Source organism: Prionailurus bengalensis, chromosome A1 (genome assembly GCF_016509475.1).
Source record: "Prionailurus bengalensis isolate Pbe53 chromosome A1, Fcat_Pben_1.1_paternal_pri, whole genome shotgun sequence".
In the NCBI taxonomy this organism is placed as follows: Eukaryota; Metazoa; Chordata; class Mammalia; order Carnivora; family Felidae; genus Prionailurus; species Prionailurus bengalensis.
The window spans coordinates 234,770,847-234,783,574 of NC_057343.1; the positions used below are offsets into that span (position 1 = coordinate 234,770,847).

Sequence of the window (12,728 nt, forward strand, 5' to 3'; positions counted from 1 at the left end):
CAAACTCACCAACTATGAGATCATGACCTGAGCCGAAGTCGGACACTCAACCAACTGAGCCACCCAGGCGCCCCAATAATCTAATTTTTTAAGCCTCAATGCCTTTAACTAATTTTTTACATAACTGTGTAATAAGTGCTATACAGAAGTTAAAAGACAGCAAATCAGTGAAAAGAACAGAAAGCTATTCTCATATGCTGGGGAGCTTTACAAGAGTTCTTACAGTTTGTCTACACATGTTCTGGTTATTCTCCCAACCCCCGTTCTCCCTCCACAGACTCCACTGGGAAGGGGACGAGCATCCCTTTGAATACGGGAAAGTGGGAGGAGCTGCCTCGCGCAGAAACTTCCCCATTTTGAGGACAAGGAAAAGGAGTACTAAGAAAAAGGGAAAAAGGCACCTGGGGGGCTCAGTCAGTTGAATGTCCGACTCTTGATTTCCACTCAGGTCATGATCTCACGGTTCGTAAAACTGTGCCCCGCATCAGGCTCCGCGCTGGGTGTGGAGTCTGCTTGGGATTCTCTCTCTCTCTCTCTCTCTCTCTCTCTCTCTCTCTCTCTCTTTCTCATCTCTGCTCTTGCCCTGCTCGCCGCTCATGCACGTGTATTCTCTCTCCCTCAAAACCCTCAAAATAAATAAACTTAAAAAAGGAAGAAGGGAAATAAAGCAGGATCTGACTTATAGAGGAGCACACAGCTAATTCTGCGGGACAACGGGGCACCTTGTGGCCTAACAGTGAGAAGCAGGATATACGTTTTCCTGGAACCAAAGATAATGCAATTCTGAAGGTTTTACTAGTTATCACCACAGGAAAACAGCTAGGAGAGGACAAAACTACAAGCACAGGAAAGTACTATGCGTCTAGGACTCCTGCGCACTTCTCCGTCACTGTCCCTGGTACACGTCTGTGGTCCCCACGGAGGCTGCAGAAAGTCCCTCCCTGACACACAGCTCCTCAGGGAGGTCTTCTCTCTTCTGTTGGAACAAACACCCCAAGAGACAGTGTGGATGAAAATCAAGGTAATCGTACATTTGGACATTCTGTGGCCAGTTCACCCAAGCCTCAAGCCCGGAGGCTCCCGGCACGAGGCGGCACGTGTCGGTACGACACGGGGGGCCCCTGCCGCCCTGGGAGCGCCCTGAACTGGACGTGCCCAGCGGCGACACCTCTGTGTTCTGCACAGAGAGCACCCACCTCCTTAACCCCTGTCACGTACACCTGATGCCTATCAGCTTTGAAAAACCTGGTTTCCTTCGGGAAACGCCTTTTTCGGTAAAATCTGACCAAAAAAACTTTCCAAACCATAGCTGAATGAATGGAGAAGACGCCGAAGGCCAATCCAAAGAAGGAGAAGGACCACTGGCTGCAAGGAAGCTCAGCCGATTGTGAGGACGGCGGAAGGACGAAGTAAGGAAATAAACATTGTGGCAGCGGGGTGCTTCCCACTTCCAGGAAGACCCCGACACAGAGGCTCCCTCCCAGAGACGCGCTCCCACCTGCCACCTGCCACCTGCCAGACAGACGGGAGGGCCCCTGGGGCGCAGGGCCGGGGAGCACTCACAGGAGGGCCCTTGGCTCAGGGGTGGGGAGCACTCACGGGAGGGCCCCTGGGCCGCAGGGCCGGGAGCACTCACGGGAGGGCCCCTGGGCCACAGGGCCGGGAGCACTCACGGGAGGGCCCTTGGCGCAGGGGTGGGGAGCACCCATGGGAGGGCCCCTGGGGCACAGGGCAGGGGAGCACTCACGGGAGGGCCCCTGGGGTACAGGGCCAGGAGCACTCACGGGAGGGTCCTTGGCACAGGGGTGGGGAGCACTGATGGGAGGGCCCCTGGGGCACAGGGCCAGGGAGCACTCACGAGAGGGCCCCTGGGGTACAGGGCCAGGAGCACTCACAGGAGGGCCCTTGGCACAGGGGTGGGGAGCACTGATGGGAGGGCCCCTGGGGCACAGGGCCAGGGAGCACTCACGAGAGGGCCCCTGGGGTACAGGGCCAGGAGCACTCACAGGAGGGCCCTTGGCACAGGGGTGGGGAGCACTGATGGGAGGGCCCCTGGGGCACAGGGCCAGGGAGCACTCACGGGAGGGCCCCTGGGGCACAGGGCAGGGGAGCACTCACGGGAGGGCCCTTGGCTCAGGGGGGGGGAGCACTCACGGGAGGGCCCCTGGGGCACAGGGCCAGGGAGCACTCACGGGAGGGCCCCTGGGGTACAGGGCCGGGGAGCACTCACGGGAGGGCCCCTGGGGTACAGGGCCGGGGAGCACTCACGGAAGGGCCCCTGGGGCGCAGGGCTGGGAGCACTCACGGGAGGGCCCTTGGCTCAGGGGTGGGGAGCACTGATGGGAGGGCCCCTGGGGCACAGAGCCGGGGAGCACTCACGGGAGGGTCCCTGGGGCGCAGGGCTGGGAGCACTCACGCGAGGGCCCCTGGGGTGCAGGGCCGGGAGCATTCACGGGAGGGCCCTTGCCGCAGGGGTGGGGAGCACTGATGGGAGGGCCCCTGGGGCACAGAGCCGGAGAGCACTCACGGGAGGGTCCCTCGGGCGCAGGGCTGGGAGCACTCACGGGAGGGCCCCTGGGGCGCAGGGCCGGGAGCACTCACGGGAGGGCCCTTGGCGCAGGGGTCGGGAGCACTGATGGGAGGGCCCCTGGGGCACAGAGCCGGGGAGCACTCACGGGAGGGCCCTTGGTGCAGGGGTGGGAAGCACTCACAGGAGGGCCCCTGGGGCGCAGGGCTGGGAGCACTCACGGGAGGGCCCCTGGGGCGCAGGGCCGGAAGCACTCACGGGAGGGCCCTTGGCGCAGGGTTGAGGAGCACTGATGGGAGAGCCCCCGGGGCACAGGGCCGGGAGCACTCACGGGAGGGCCCTTGGTGCAGGGGTGGGAAGCACTCACAGGAGGGCCCCTGGGGCACAGGGCCGGGGAGCACTCACGGGAGGGCCCCTGGGGCGCAGGGCCGGGAGCACTCACAGGAGGGCCCTTGGCGCAGGGGTGGGGAGCACTGACGGGAGGGCCCCTGGGGCGCAGGGCCGGGAGCACTCACCGAGCAGGAGCGCCAGCGGAGGCTGGCAGGATGGGAAAGCCAACAGGAGGTCCAGCAGCCCGGTGTGGGCGTCCCGCACGAAGCGGCCGTAGTCGGCGGCGCCCTGCCTGCTGCACAGCTCGTGCAGCCTGCGCCTGTCTGGGCCGGCCGCGTGTTCCGCCAGGGCTCTCAGCATCGCCTGCGGCCAGAGGAGGAAGCAGGCTGAAAGTACCACGTGGGGCCAGGCTGCGCGAATCTTCGTCAGTACGTACCCGGGGACGCACCTGGTCACCCGGGGACGCGCCCGGTCACGCATCTAGGTGTGCGATCAGGAGAGAGAACTTGGCTGGCACCCATGTGCTTTCATTCAGCCTGCTCAAGAAAGTGCCCTCCCACGTTCTACTTTCGGTCACCTTTCCTGTTTCCCAAACCAATGTGATTCAGTCCCAAGTACAACCTCAGATGTCAGGTCTGGTGTACTTGAGTAACAGTGATCAGGAGTCTCATTAACTCCTCATTTTAACTCGAGACAAGATACCTGTTCTTGTCTTAGCCAATGACCACAAGCTAGACTTCTCTCATCTGCTAACTGGTAAGTCCTTTATACAAGAGGCACTGGGCACGACCCCTGCTCTGCCCTAAGGGCTCCCAGCTCATAGAGTGCTTAGGAGGCCAACTACCCCAATAGGGGCTTCGGCAGCCAGGGTGTCCCGGAACGCAAGCCTGGGCCGACAGCTGGCCCCGTGGAAGAGACGGTCAGGAGGGCGAAGCGGCCAGCGGTTCCGCAAAGGCACAGGCGGCTGGAAAAAGCACGCTCCCCGGGGCCATGCTGTATTCACTAGCATGCAGGGAAATGGGGGCGCAGGACAAAGGCTGCAAAGACAGGCAGGGCCAGAGCATCGAGAGCCTCCAGCACACGGACTCTCTGAGTCACCTCAGACTCATTGCAGAAAGAGGAGGAGAACAGAAACGAAGAAAGCCAAGCAATGACATCCTGAATCCCAAGCCTCAAAGAGCCAAGTCCAAACTCTCGGACAAAAGACCAAACTTGCTAGTAATGACTTCCGGTTTCCACGTATTCGGACCATGACATAGATGGTTCTTAAGGACATACACCCGTTAAATGGCACATACAGCTGTCACCACTCCAGGGTTCTTTAGGGACAAAGCAAGTAAGCGAGTCTTCTGTTTCCAGTGCTAAATGAGATGCTAACACACTCCTACTTGTCACCCCATGGCTCAAGCACCTCGTGCCCTGGACCCCCCAACAGGAAGGACGAGGTCCCTCCTCTCGTGAGGGGTCACGGGTTTCCAGTGGCTCAGCTCAGGAGCCCTGCCTGAACTATCCTGGGACTAACACACTGCAAGCCTTCTTCACGATGCCAGGCACAGGGCCAAACACAGACCGAGCACTCGGAAACCGTGTGGGGTGAACGAGCACCCCACTTCTCTGCACGGGTCGCAGGCAGTATACCTTCCCGCGCTGGGGTACACGAGCTCCTGAGTTCCTGAGTTACTCATTTTTGTGCCCAGAATTTTTACAGTGAGAATGTTACTTTTATAGTAAGGAAAAATATGTTTATGTATATTCGCTGTATGGAAAGGTAGAGCTGAACTAAATTGTGAAACGTACTGTGTTTAATCAGTTTTCATCACAGTGAATTCTAAATTTACTCAAATTACATCCAGGGCTGAGCCTCTCTCTAAAGGAGTTTGCTTCCCAAAGGCTGCATGCAACAAACGACGAATATGACAGAGAGCAGAAACGGCATTGTGGAGGGCACCCTGATGGAGGCACCACCCATGCTCACTGGCGAAGTGCGGCCGGCAAAGTGTCCCCATTTGGATCTGTGTAGGGACGCGGTTGGAAGAAATCAGGTACGAGCATCTTCGAAACGCAGCTCCCGGCATCCTACTGACACCTAGTGGATCATTCTCTCTGCACATTCATCTAGACATCCGTAACCTACCCGAATCCTTTAATTCTGATTTAACAGTAGGTGACTGTGTGCTTTCACCCGGAAGAGATCCCAACATTAAACAGGCCTGCACCCTCATAAGCTTCCTGTCATCAATTAGAAAAGGTGTCCCTGTGCACTGGAGAACACAAGGTCATCTGGGGTCACCTTAATCGCTGATTAACGTGTCACATCAAGTTAACGGCTGGTAAGAATAAGAAAAATGTCATTTCAACAGAAAACACAAAATTTCAATATAAGCACAACCCCAAAAATATTTGTCCACGACAAATACCATACACGCTTGGAAACTCTTGAAAAGATGCCCTGAACGCCGTATCTTCTAAGCCTTCAAAGGGCAGATACCAGATTTAATGAATCTTACACAGAGCTAAGTATACTTGCAAATAATCACCCAAAGAGAAGTACCTTCTTAGGAACTGCTCTTATTTCAAGGCACCAGGTGAGAATGAACTGGAGAGAGCGTCCCTCGGGGATGTGCTGGGGTAAGGCTGCTCCTTTTCAGGCACACAGGAAAGAGTTCATGACACAAAAAATAAAGAATAGAATGTTTTTGCATCCTTAAAAACACAATTACCTGTATTCTTTACATTACCGTGCTAGCAAGGTACAATAGGATTTGTGGCAATGTTTATCCAGTCAAAAAATTTTCCCAAAATGTTTATAGGGAAAAAAAATCCACTTTGCAAAAATAAATAAATAAAAGAATTATAAATTCAATAGTATTATTAGCCACACCTACCAAATCTAGGTATACCAAACAAGAGGGAAATTATCCAAAGCCAAGGACCAAAACAAACAAACAAAACAACCAAAACCAAAAACCAAAATATGGCTCTTGTCCATTAACAATGCATATTATTCTCAAAAAGAATTTTAGAATTGATGAAGCTCCAGTTCAAGATTCTAGGCAAATAACTGAAAAAACAAATAATGCCCCTTAATTATGGAAAACTATTTTTATATCCTAAATAAGCAATAAATATGCTATGACAAATACACATTATAAAAAAACCTTAAAAAGGTCCATATAATAAAATTTTACTGTAGGACAACTCTCGTAGAACTCCACAACAAAATAATGCTAAGTGCAGAAAGCCAACGAACAGACTCGGTTACACTCACGTGTCCTGTCCAGCAGTGTCCCAGTAAGCAGAAAATGCATGATCATCCCACCCCGTGTGATGCGTGTACAAGTTAAGAAACCGGCAGGCCAGCACGTGCCCGTGTCCCACCCACTGACGGGGCGCCAGGCCTCAGGCGACCTGTGCAGCCATCACACAGGGTTGGGGAAGGAGGGCCTTGCACTGGTCACCTCCCATGCGTTGGTCCAATGACACCTGAAGAAATAACAGATCGGGGCTGTACCTTTCTTCTTGGTGTCACCCTTAATTTTCAAGACGACACAGTGCTCTCTTCTGTCTGTGAGCCGCAGTCTTTGGAGTAGGTGTTGAACCTCAGAATCACTGTTGGGACAGATCACGTTGAAGGCGTCTCCAGGCTGATAGGAAAAATCTGTTTTCTAGAGAAGAACCAACATGGAAGAAAAAAAAAGCACATATGAGTCAAGTGTTTGAGCTGTGGGGTAACAAAAATATGTTTTTATTATATTCTCATTTCAAAATAGGAACTAGAAACAAAATGATTCTAACTTCAAAAAGTAAGCCCAACAGGGGCGCCTGGGTGGCGCAGTCGGTTAAGCGTCCGACTTCAGCCAGGTCACGATCTCGCGGTCCGGGAGTTCGAGCCCCGCGTCAGGCTCTGGGCTGATGGCTCGGAGCCTGGAGCCTGTTTCCGATTCTGTGTCTCCCTCTCTCTCTGCCCCTCCCCTGTTCATGCTCTGTCTCTCTCTGTCCCCAAAATAAATAAACGTTGAAAAAAAAAATTTAAAAAAAAAAAAAAAAAGTAAGCCCAACTGAACAAACCTTTTATTAGGAGTTACTTTTTTTTTTTTTTTTTTTTAATTTTAAAGTAACCTATACACCCCGTGCAGGGCTCCAACTCACAACTCCGAGATCAAGAGTCACATGCTCCATGGACTAGGCCAGCCAGGGGCCTCAGGAGTTACTTTAAAGAAAAAAACTTCATAGTTACCCAGTGTTTTGTTTCGACCATTTGAGTATTTTTTACAATGTTAAAACCTTTCTCATTTAAGGTGACTCAGTAAACGTCTTCATCATCAACATAAAACTCCCTCTCAGGCAAACACAAGCGAGAGAAACTTCTTGAGGCTGTCTGCATTGGTCCTCGATTTCCTTTAGTTTTTTTTCTTTCGGGGAAGAGCAAGGGCAGGAGAGACATTGTATTTCTTCCTTACTGAGCAGAAAACGTTACAGCACTTGGCTTTGCTGCTGTGAATGAACGCAGACTGGAAGATCCACGTGCCCCCCACAGCGATTCACAGAGCGACACAGAACGAGTGCAGGATCTGGAGAGCCTCTGACCACACGTGCTCACATCCCCGGCCAGTGAGGGACACGGCGTGAACCCACCTACCGGCCAGCCCTCACCATTTTATGACAAGAGCGTAACACAGAATGAAAAAGAAAACGTTTTGGTATACACAGAATATTTAACAACACTTCCAAAGGAACGGGAAACTACTCAATCGGATGCCAGCAAAACCACTTAGTTTTGATGCCTGTCATTTCTCTCTTCCTATCAGAAGTTCGGCGAAATCTACAGACGGCCCTGACTCCCTTTTCTGAAAGCACAACCCCCTTCCCGGAACCCCCACCGAAATACACAGCTGAGGGACTCTGGAGCCTCCGGCCCTGAGGTCACAGGAGGCCAGTGGTTTGGGGCAGGGGCCGGGCAGTGGCTCGTGGATGGAGCTGAGACACAGCACGTGCCCCTAAAACTACATGAGAACGCTTATCACCATCTTTCTGGAGGGATCCGTGACTTCTCCCGGATTCTCAAGGCACAAGAGCCACCACGACGACGAGGAATGAAGCAGTCGGTGCCCGGCCGGGTCTGAGCTCTGCTCCCGACCACCCTCCGACGACCCGCTGCCTCTCTCAGGGCTCTTCTCGAACGGAAATGCCGCTTTGATGCTATTTTTTCATGGCTTACTGAGTGAGGGGACGCTGTTCTCTCCTAGGCGAGAGACACTCTATAGGTGGCGCCACTGTTCTCTCCAATCAACTCACCTCCCAGATCCCTCCTCATTGTAGCCCCACCCCCACACACCCCCAAAGTGAAAAGAAAACAGGTGTGACGTGGGGAGAGAACATGGGGGGTCGAGAAAGAGCGGGCCTGGTGTCGGCCAGAGACCGTCCTCCTTCCCGAGCGTGGGGACCCCAGCAGCCCCTCGACAGCACACGGGGCTCAGAGACAGCTTCTGGAACTTACTGAAATGTCCAATTCCACCAGGAGAGTGGTTTTGATGGCATCGTTCGTAGTCAGCTGAACTGCCTTTGAAATTGGAACTTGAAAAACTGGATCCACGGGAGTCACAGATGCTCGGCTTTCCTCCTCGAGAAGACAAATGTGATAAAATATCACTAAATGCGATTTCCAATTTTACTCACCATTGCTTCACTTAGTGACTAGGTAAGATCTATAGGGTCTTAGAAAACATCCTAGCTATTGAAGAATTTGTTTCTAAGGCAGATGGCTACAGACACATGCCTCTCAATCTTTCAGAAGAGATAGCTCATCCAGATCTTAAATGCCTTGGTTATTAGGTACATTTCTGGGATATATATTGAAAACATCAGGCACCAGCATTTTCGTGCAAAGGTCTAACAGTCTTCCAAGTAAACTGTGCAAAAGGAGGCAGCGTGCATGCATTATTTCAGGAAGGAGACTGTAAAGGAAAGGACAGATGTTTAAGGCTGGAAGACGCCTGCAGAGATGTTCCTGAGAACCTTCAGCCTGCTGGGCACTGACGACGGGAATGTTCCGCACCCGCCCTGGTCAGCACAGGAGCCACCAGATGCATGTGCCTAACAAACAACTCTTATTTTCATTTATTTAACTTTAAGTGGCCACCCATGGCCAGTGGCTCCCATATCAGCGAGCCCAGGTCTTGGGAAACCGCAAAGAAATCCAATTGGTTGCACTATTTCCACCCCTTTCCTACCTTGATGCTCCTCAGCTCTTTTGAAGACAGAAACTTACAAAACGCTAGTCAGTTAACACTGGATGCATGGCTAGATGGGAAAACTGGGAAAAGCGTCAGAGCTCAGAGCCTGACAGTCATGACATAGGGCTACCGGGAGAAGCCCCCTGCCAGAGACAGCCTTCAGCAGGGCTGCTGGGAGCACTGTCAGCAGACGGCCCTCAGCTGGCTCGTGGTCATCTGGGACCCCGGTCACGCCTCCTTTCAGAGGCAGCCCATACACAATGACTAGCTGATGACCATGAAGGCCCAGTCCCTTTGCCCCAACTCTGGCCAACTCTGAAGGGCCATCCCAGCTCCGGAGAACCCCGTGAGATCGGCTGGGGCCTTTGCTGGAACGCCTCGCAGCCCACTTCTCACCGTGCCCACTCCTGCTTCTGCCCCCCCTCTCCCCAAGGTGAGGATCTCAAGGGGATACCCTAAAAATAATCATGTAGTTCGATTTCCAGGAACCGAGTCTGTGACAGCCGGTGCTAGAGTGGCTTCAAGATGCTAAAACGGGAGTTTGGAGCTGGGTCACCCACCTGGCTGACAACAGCACACGACACCGGTGGCAGAGGGGAGACAGAGCACAAGGCGGCAAGGCGGGAGCTAAGTGGGAGGGCGCACCATGAAAGGGAACGCACTGGACAGTAGCTGGTGCTGGAGATCTAGGGGGAAATAGCACTGATACGGCCAGTCGAGTTGTGGGTTTTACTAAACTTCATTGACACCTCTGGAAAAAAACGCAAAAGCTGAGAAAATACTTAAAAACTAAACGCGGAAGCCAGAGAACATCCTCCACGGCATCCAAAGAAGCTGCTGTCTCTTGCCTCGGGACAGAAGGCTGAGGCCTGTCTCTGATAGGGAAAGAATGGCCTCCTGGCAGCTGACAGGGGGACGTGAGGCTTCAGAATCTTGAATCCCTAGATTCCCTTGAACCTGAGTCTGCAGAAGTGGCTACTTCTTCCTACAGAGAGCAAGAACTCCCTGCTGCGTGAGTCCTCTGCCCTGCAAGCCACGCCCATGCCCCCACTAGGGCATCCCACCCTGGGGGGCTCAGGGCTATCTGGTGGGAAGGCCACGAGGAAGCCTGTGAGTTTGACGTGGCCTTCTCCCCCCACGAGGTACAAAGGGAAACATCCAGCATCCTGAGAGGAACTGCAGGCACAGACACCATCCCTAAAAGTCGACAGGACCAGGGACGGTCTCCATCCACTTCGCCAACCTGGCCCTGCAACGACCAGGCGGACCCTCGGGGAGGACGACGAGGAACCGCAAGAAACACAAACAAGCGGGAAGCCCCAGCTCGGCCTCCGCGCAGGATGGCTTCCCCTGAGAGATCAGATCCACGCGGCCTCAGGCGCACGGCGCGTGGACACACTTAGCCAGTCTGCTCTTCTCCACGTCTCTCCCTAAAGACGACCACACGCTTCCACGCAGAACAGACTGTGGCAATGCTCCGGCCGGCTGTTACGGCAATCTGGCTCAAGGCGGGACATCTGGACTTGCAGCACAGCACACGAGCCCGTCAGTGCCACGGTGCCCATCGGACCCAACGGGGGACACGTGGCTGGTGTGCGGGCATCCCCGGGAAGACCCACGCCCTGTGCAGACCGAGGGGCCAGTGCTCTCGGTACAACCTCCGGGAGCCCGACAGCCCGGGGCAGGCCTGCACCTCCCGGCAGAGGACGCACCGATGAGTCCTGTCCGTCACCTCACCTGGGAGAAGCGGGACAGCCTGGGGCAGGCCTGCACCTTCCACACCTGGGATCCTAGGATGGCCGCTCCGACCCCAACACCAGGCGACACACCAGGTAGCAGCCGTGCGGGGTCCGAGTGACGGGGGCTAAGGGGTCCCACGGCCGGTCCCGCAGCCCAGAGGCCTCACAGCCCAAGAGCTCCCAGGAAGGACACAGGTGCTGTGGAGCGGGACTGGCCGCTCTCCCAGGGCTCCTCCCCTCCTCTCCCCTTCCCTAACGTGACGACCCCAAGAGGATGGCCTAAAATAAATCTCTGTCCAAGCCCTTATCCTCTAAGCATATCCTTTGGGCAATGTACACAAATATCCCTTAACCGGTTGAGATTTTAAGCCTTTCAACCACACTCCCAGCAACTGACGCTTATTTAATGACACTTCCTGTAACAGACACCTCCTTAGATCCTCCTCAAGCGCCCGGTCAGGCAATCACGTTCACACATGCCTCTGCCACGTGCATCCGTCCCCACAGCGTGCAACAGGGGCCCTGGACCCGCTTGTGCGCCAGGTTCGTTAGAGGCGCTCGTGTCGGTTCCCAGACCTGACAAACGTGTACCTACTGTCATCACCTCCGTCAACAATTCACGCGATAATCAAGCGGAATGATACCCAATAGTTGTTTATGTATGAAGACTTGTTTATCTGGATGCTTCAGAGAGATGCTATAAACGTTAAAAAACCACCATCATATCAGGTGTCAGAAAACAGTTCTAATATACCAGAAAGTCGTATTTAAATTGCTTCATTAAAAATAAGGAATCGAGGGGCGCCTGGGTGGCTGTTGGTTAAGTGTCCGACTTGATTTAAGCTCAGGCCACGATCTCAGGGTCATGAGATCAAGTCCTGAGCCCTGTGTCTGGGTCTGCACTGGCTGTGGAGCCAACTTAAGATCTTTTTCTCTCCCTCTCCCTCTGCCTCTCTGCCCCACGCATGCTCTCCCCTCCCACCCCCCAAAAAAATTGAAATAAAAAATCAAGAAACAAGAAATCAGGATGGCTGCATGAGGGTGTGGTTTTCATGAGAAAGCCGGCACGAACTCCACAGTCAGCCACTCTAAAGACAGAGTGTGGCTCTGCCCCAAAAGACTGGCTTTCAATGGAGATGTGTACCAGGCATGTCCGAAGAGTAGTGACGAGAAATGAGATATTATCCAACTTAATGCTCAAAATGTACAGACTTTTTTTAAGTTCATTTATTTATACTGAGAGATGGAGCAAGGGAGCATGTGTGCATAAGCAGGGGAGGAGCAGAGAGAGAGAGAGAGAGGGAGATAGAGAATCCCAAGCAGGCTCCACGCTCTCAGCACAGAGCCCCATGTGGGGCTCGATCTCGCAAACCACGAGATCAAGACCTGTGCAGAAATCAAAAGTCAGACGCCCAACTGACCGAGCCACCCAGGTGCCCCCAGATTTACAGACTACTTTAAACTCACTTCCTTATTGGTACAAAAAATACACTTGACAAAAGAAAGTGACTTAATACAGGCGAAAACAAGTTTATAAGATGTTGCCAAGAAAATTAATCCCCAAAACGGAGCATCCCAAGACACCAAAAAGCCATGCTGGAAATGAGATTTTACTATAAAGAAGTGCTTTAAGTTTAGCTGCTAAGGTAATTTCCTGAGTACCCGCAACAAAGAATTCTCCAAAATAACAGAGAAACCGAGCTCTTAACCATTTGCTGCTTCAACCACAAAGGTAATGTAATAACACAAACGCTTCTGCAACACACAAACTTTCCCAGAAAGGGGCCGGGCTTCGCAGGCCTCGGTAACCCGTAACCCTGTAGCACAGAAGCGGCCGCAGACCACGTGGGAATGGACAGGCAGGCCCGTGTTCCAACAAAGCTTTATCTCCGGGGTAGG

At 53.5% G+C, this 12,728-nt stretch overlaps 1 protein-coding gene across 2 annotated transcripts in view; it reads right to left on the reverse strand.

Moving 5' to 3' along the window:
• MTRR (5-methyltetrahydrofolate-homocysteine methyltransferase reductase) overlaps positions 1 to 12,728 on the reverse strand; it is a 32,929-nt gene that overhangs the window by 10,458 nt on the left and 9,743 nt on the right. For both annotated transcript variants that reach the window (XM_043601243.1, XM_043601234.1), the window contains exons 6-9: positions 8,355 to 8,477; positions 6,369 to 6,522; positions 5,409 to 5,497; positions 3,043 to 3,220 (exon numbers count right to left, since the gene is read on the reverse strand). In XM_043601243.1, coding sequence (XP_043457178.1) covers positions 3,043 to 3,220; positions 5,409 to 5,497; positions 6,369 to 6,522; positions 8,355 to 8,477 — 544 coding nt within the window. The remainder of the gene's footprint in view (positions 1 to 3,042; positions 3,221 to 5,408; positions 5,498 to 6,368; positions 6,523 to 8,354; positions 8,478 to 12,728) is intronic.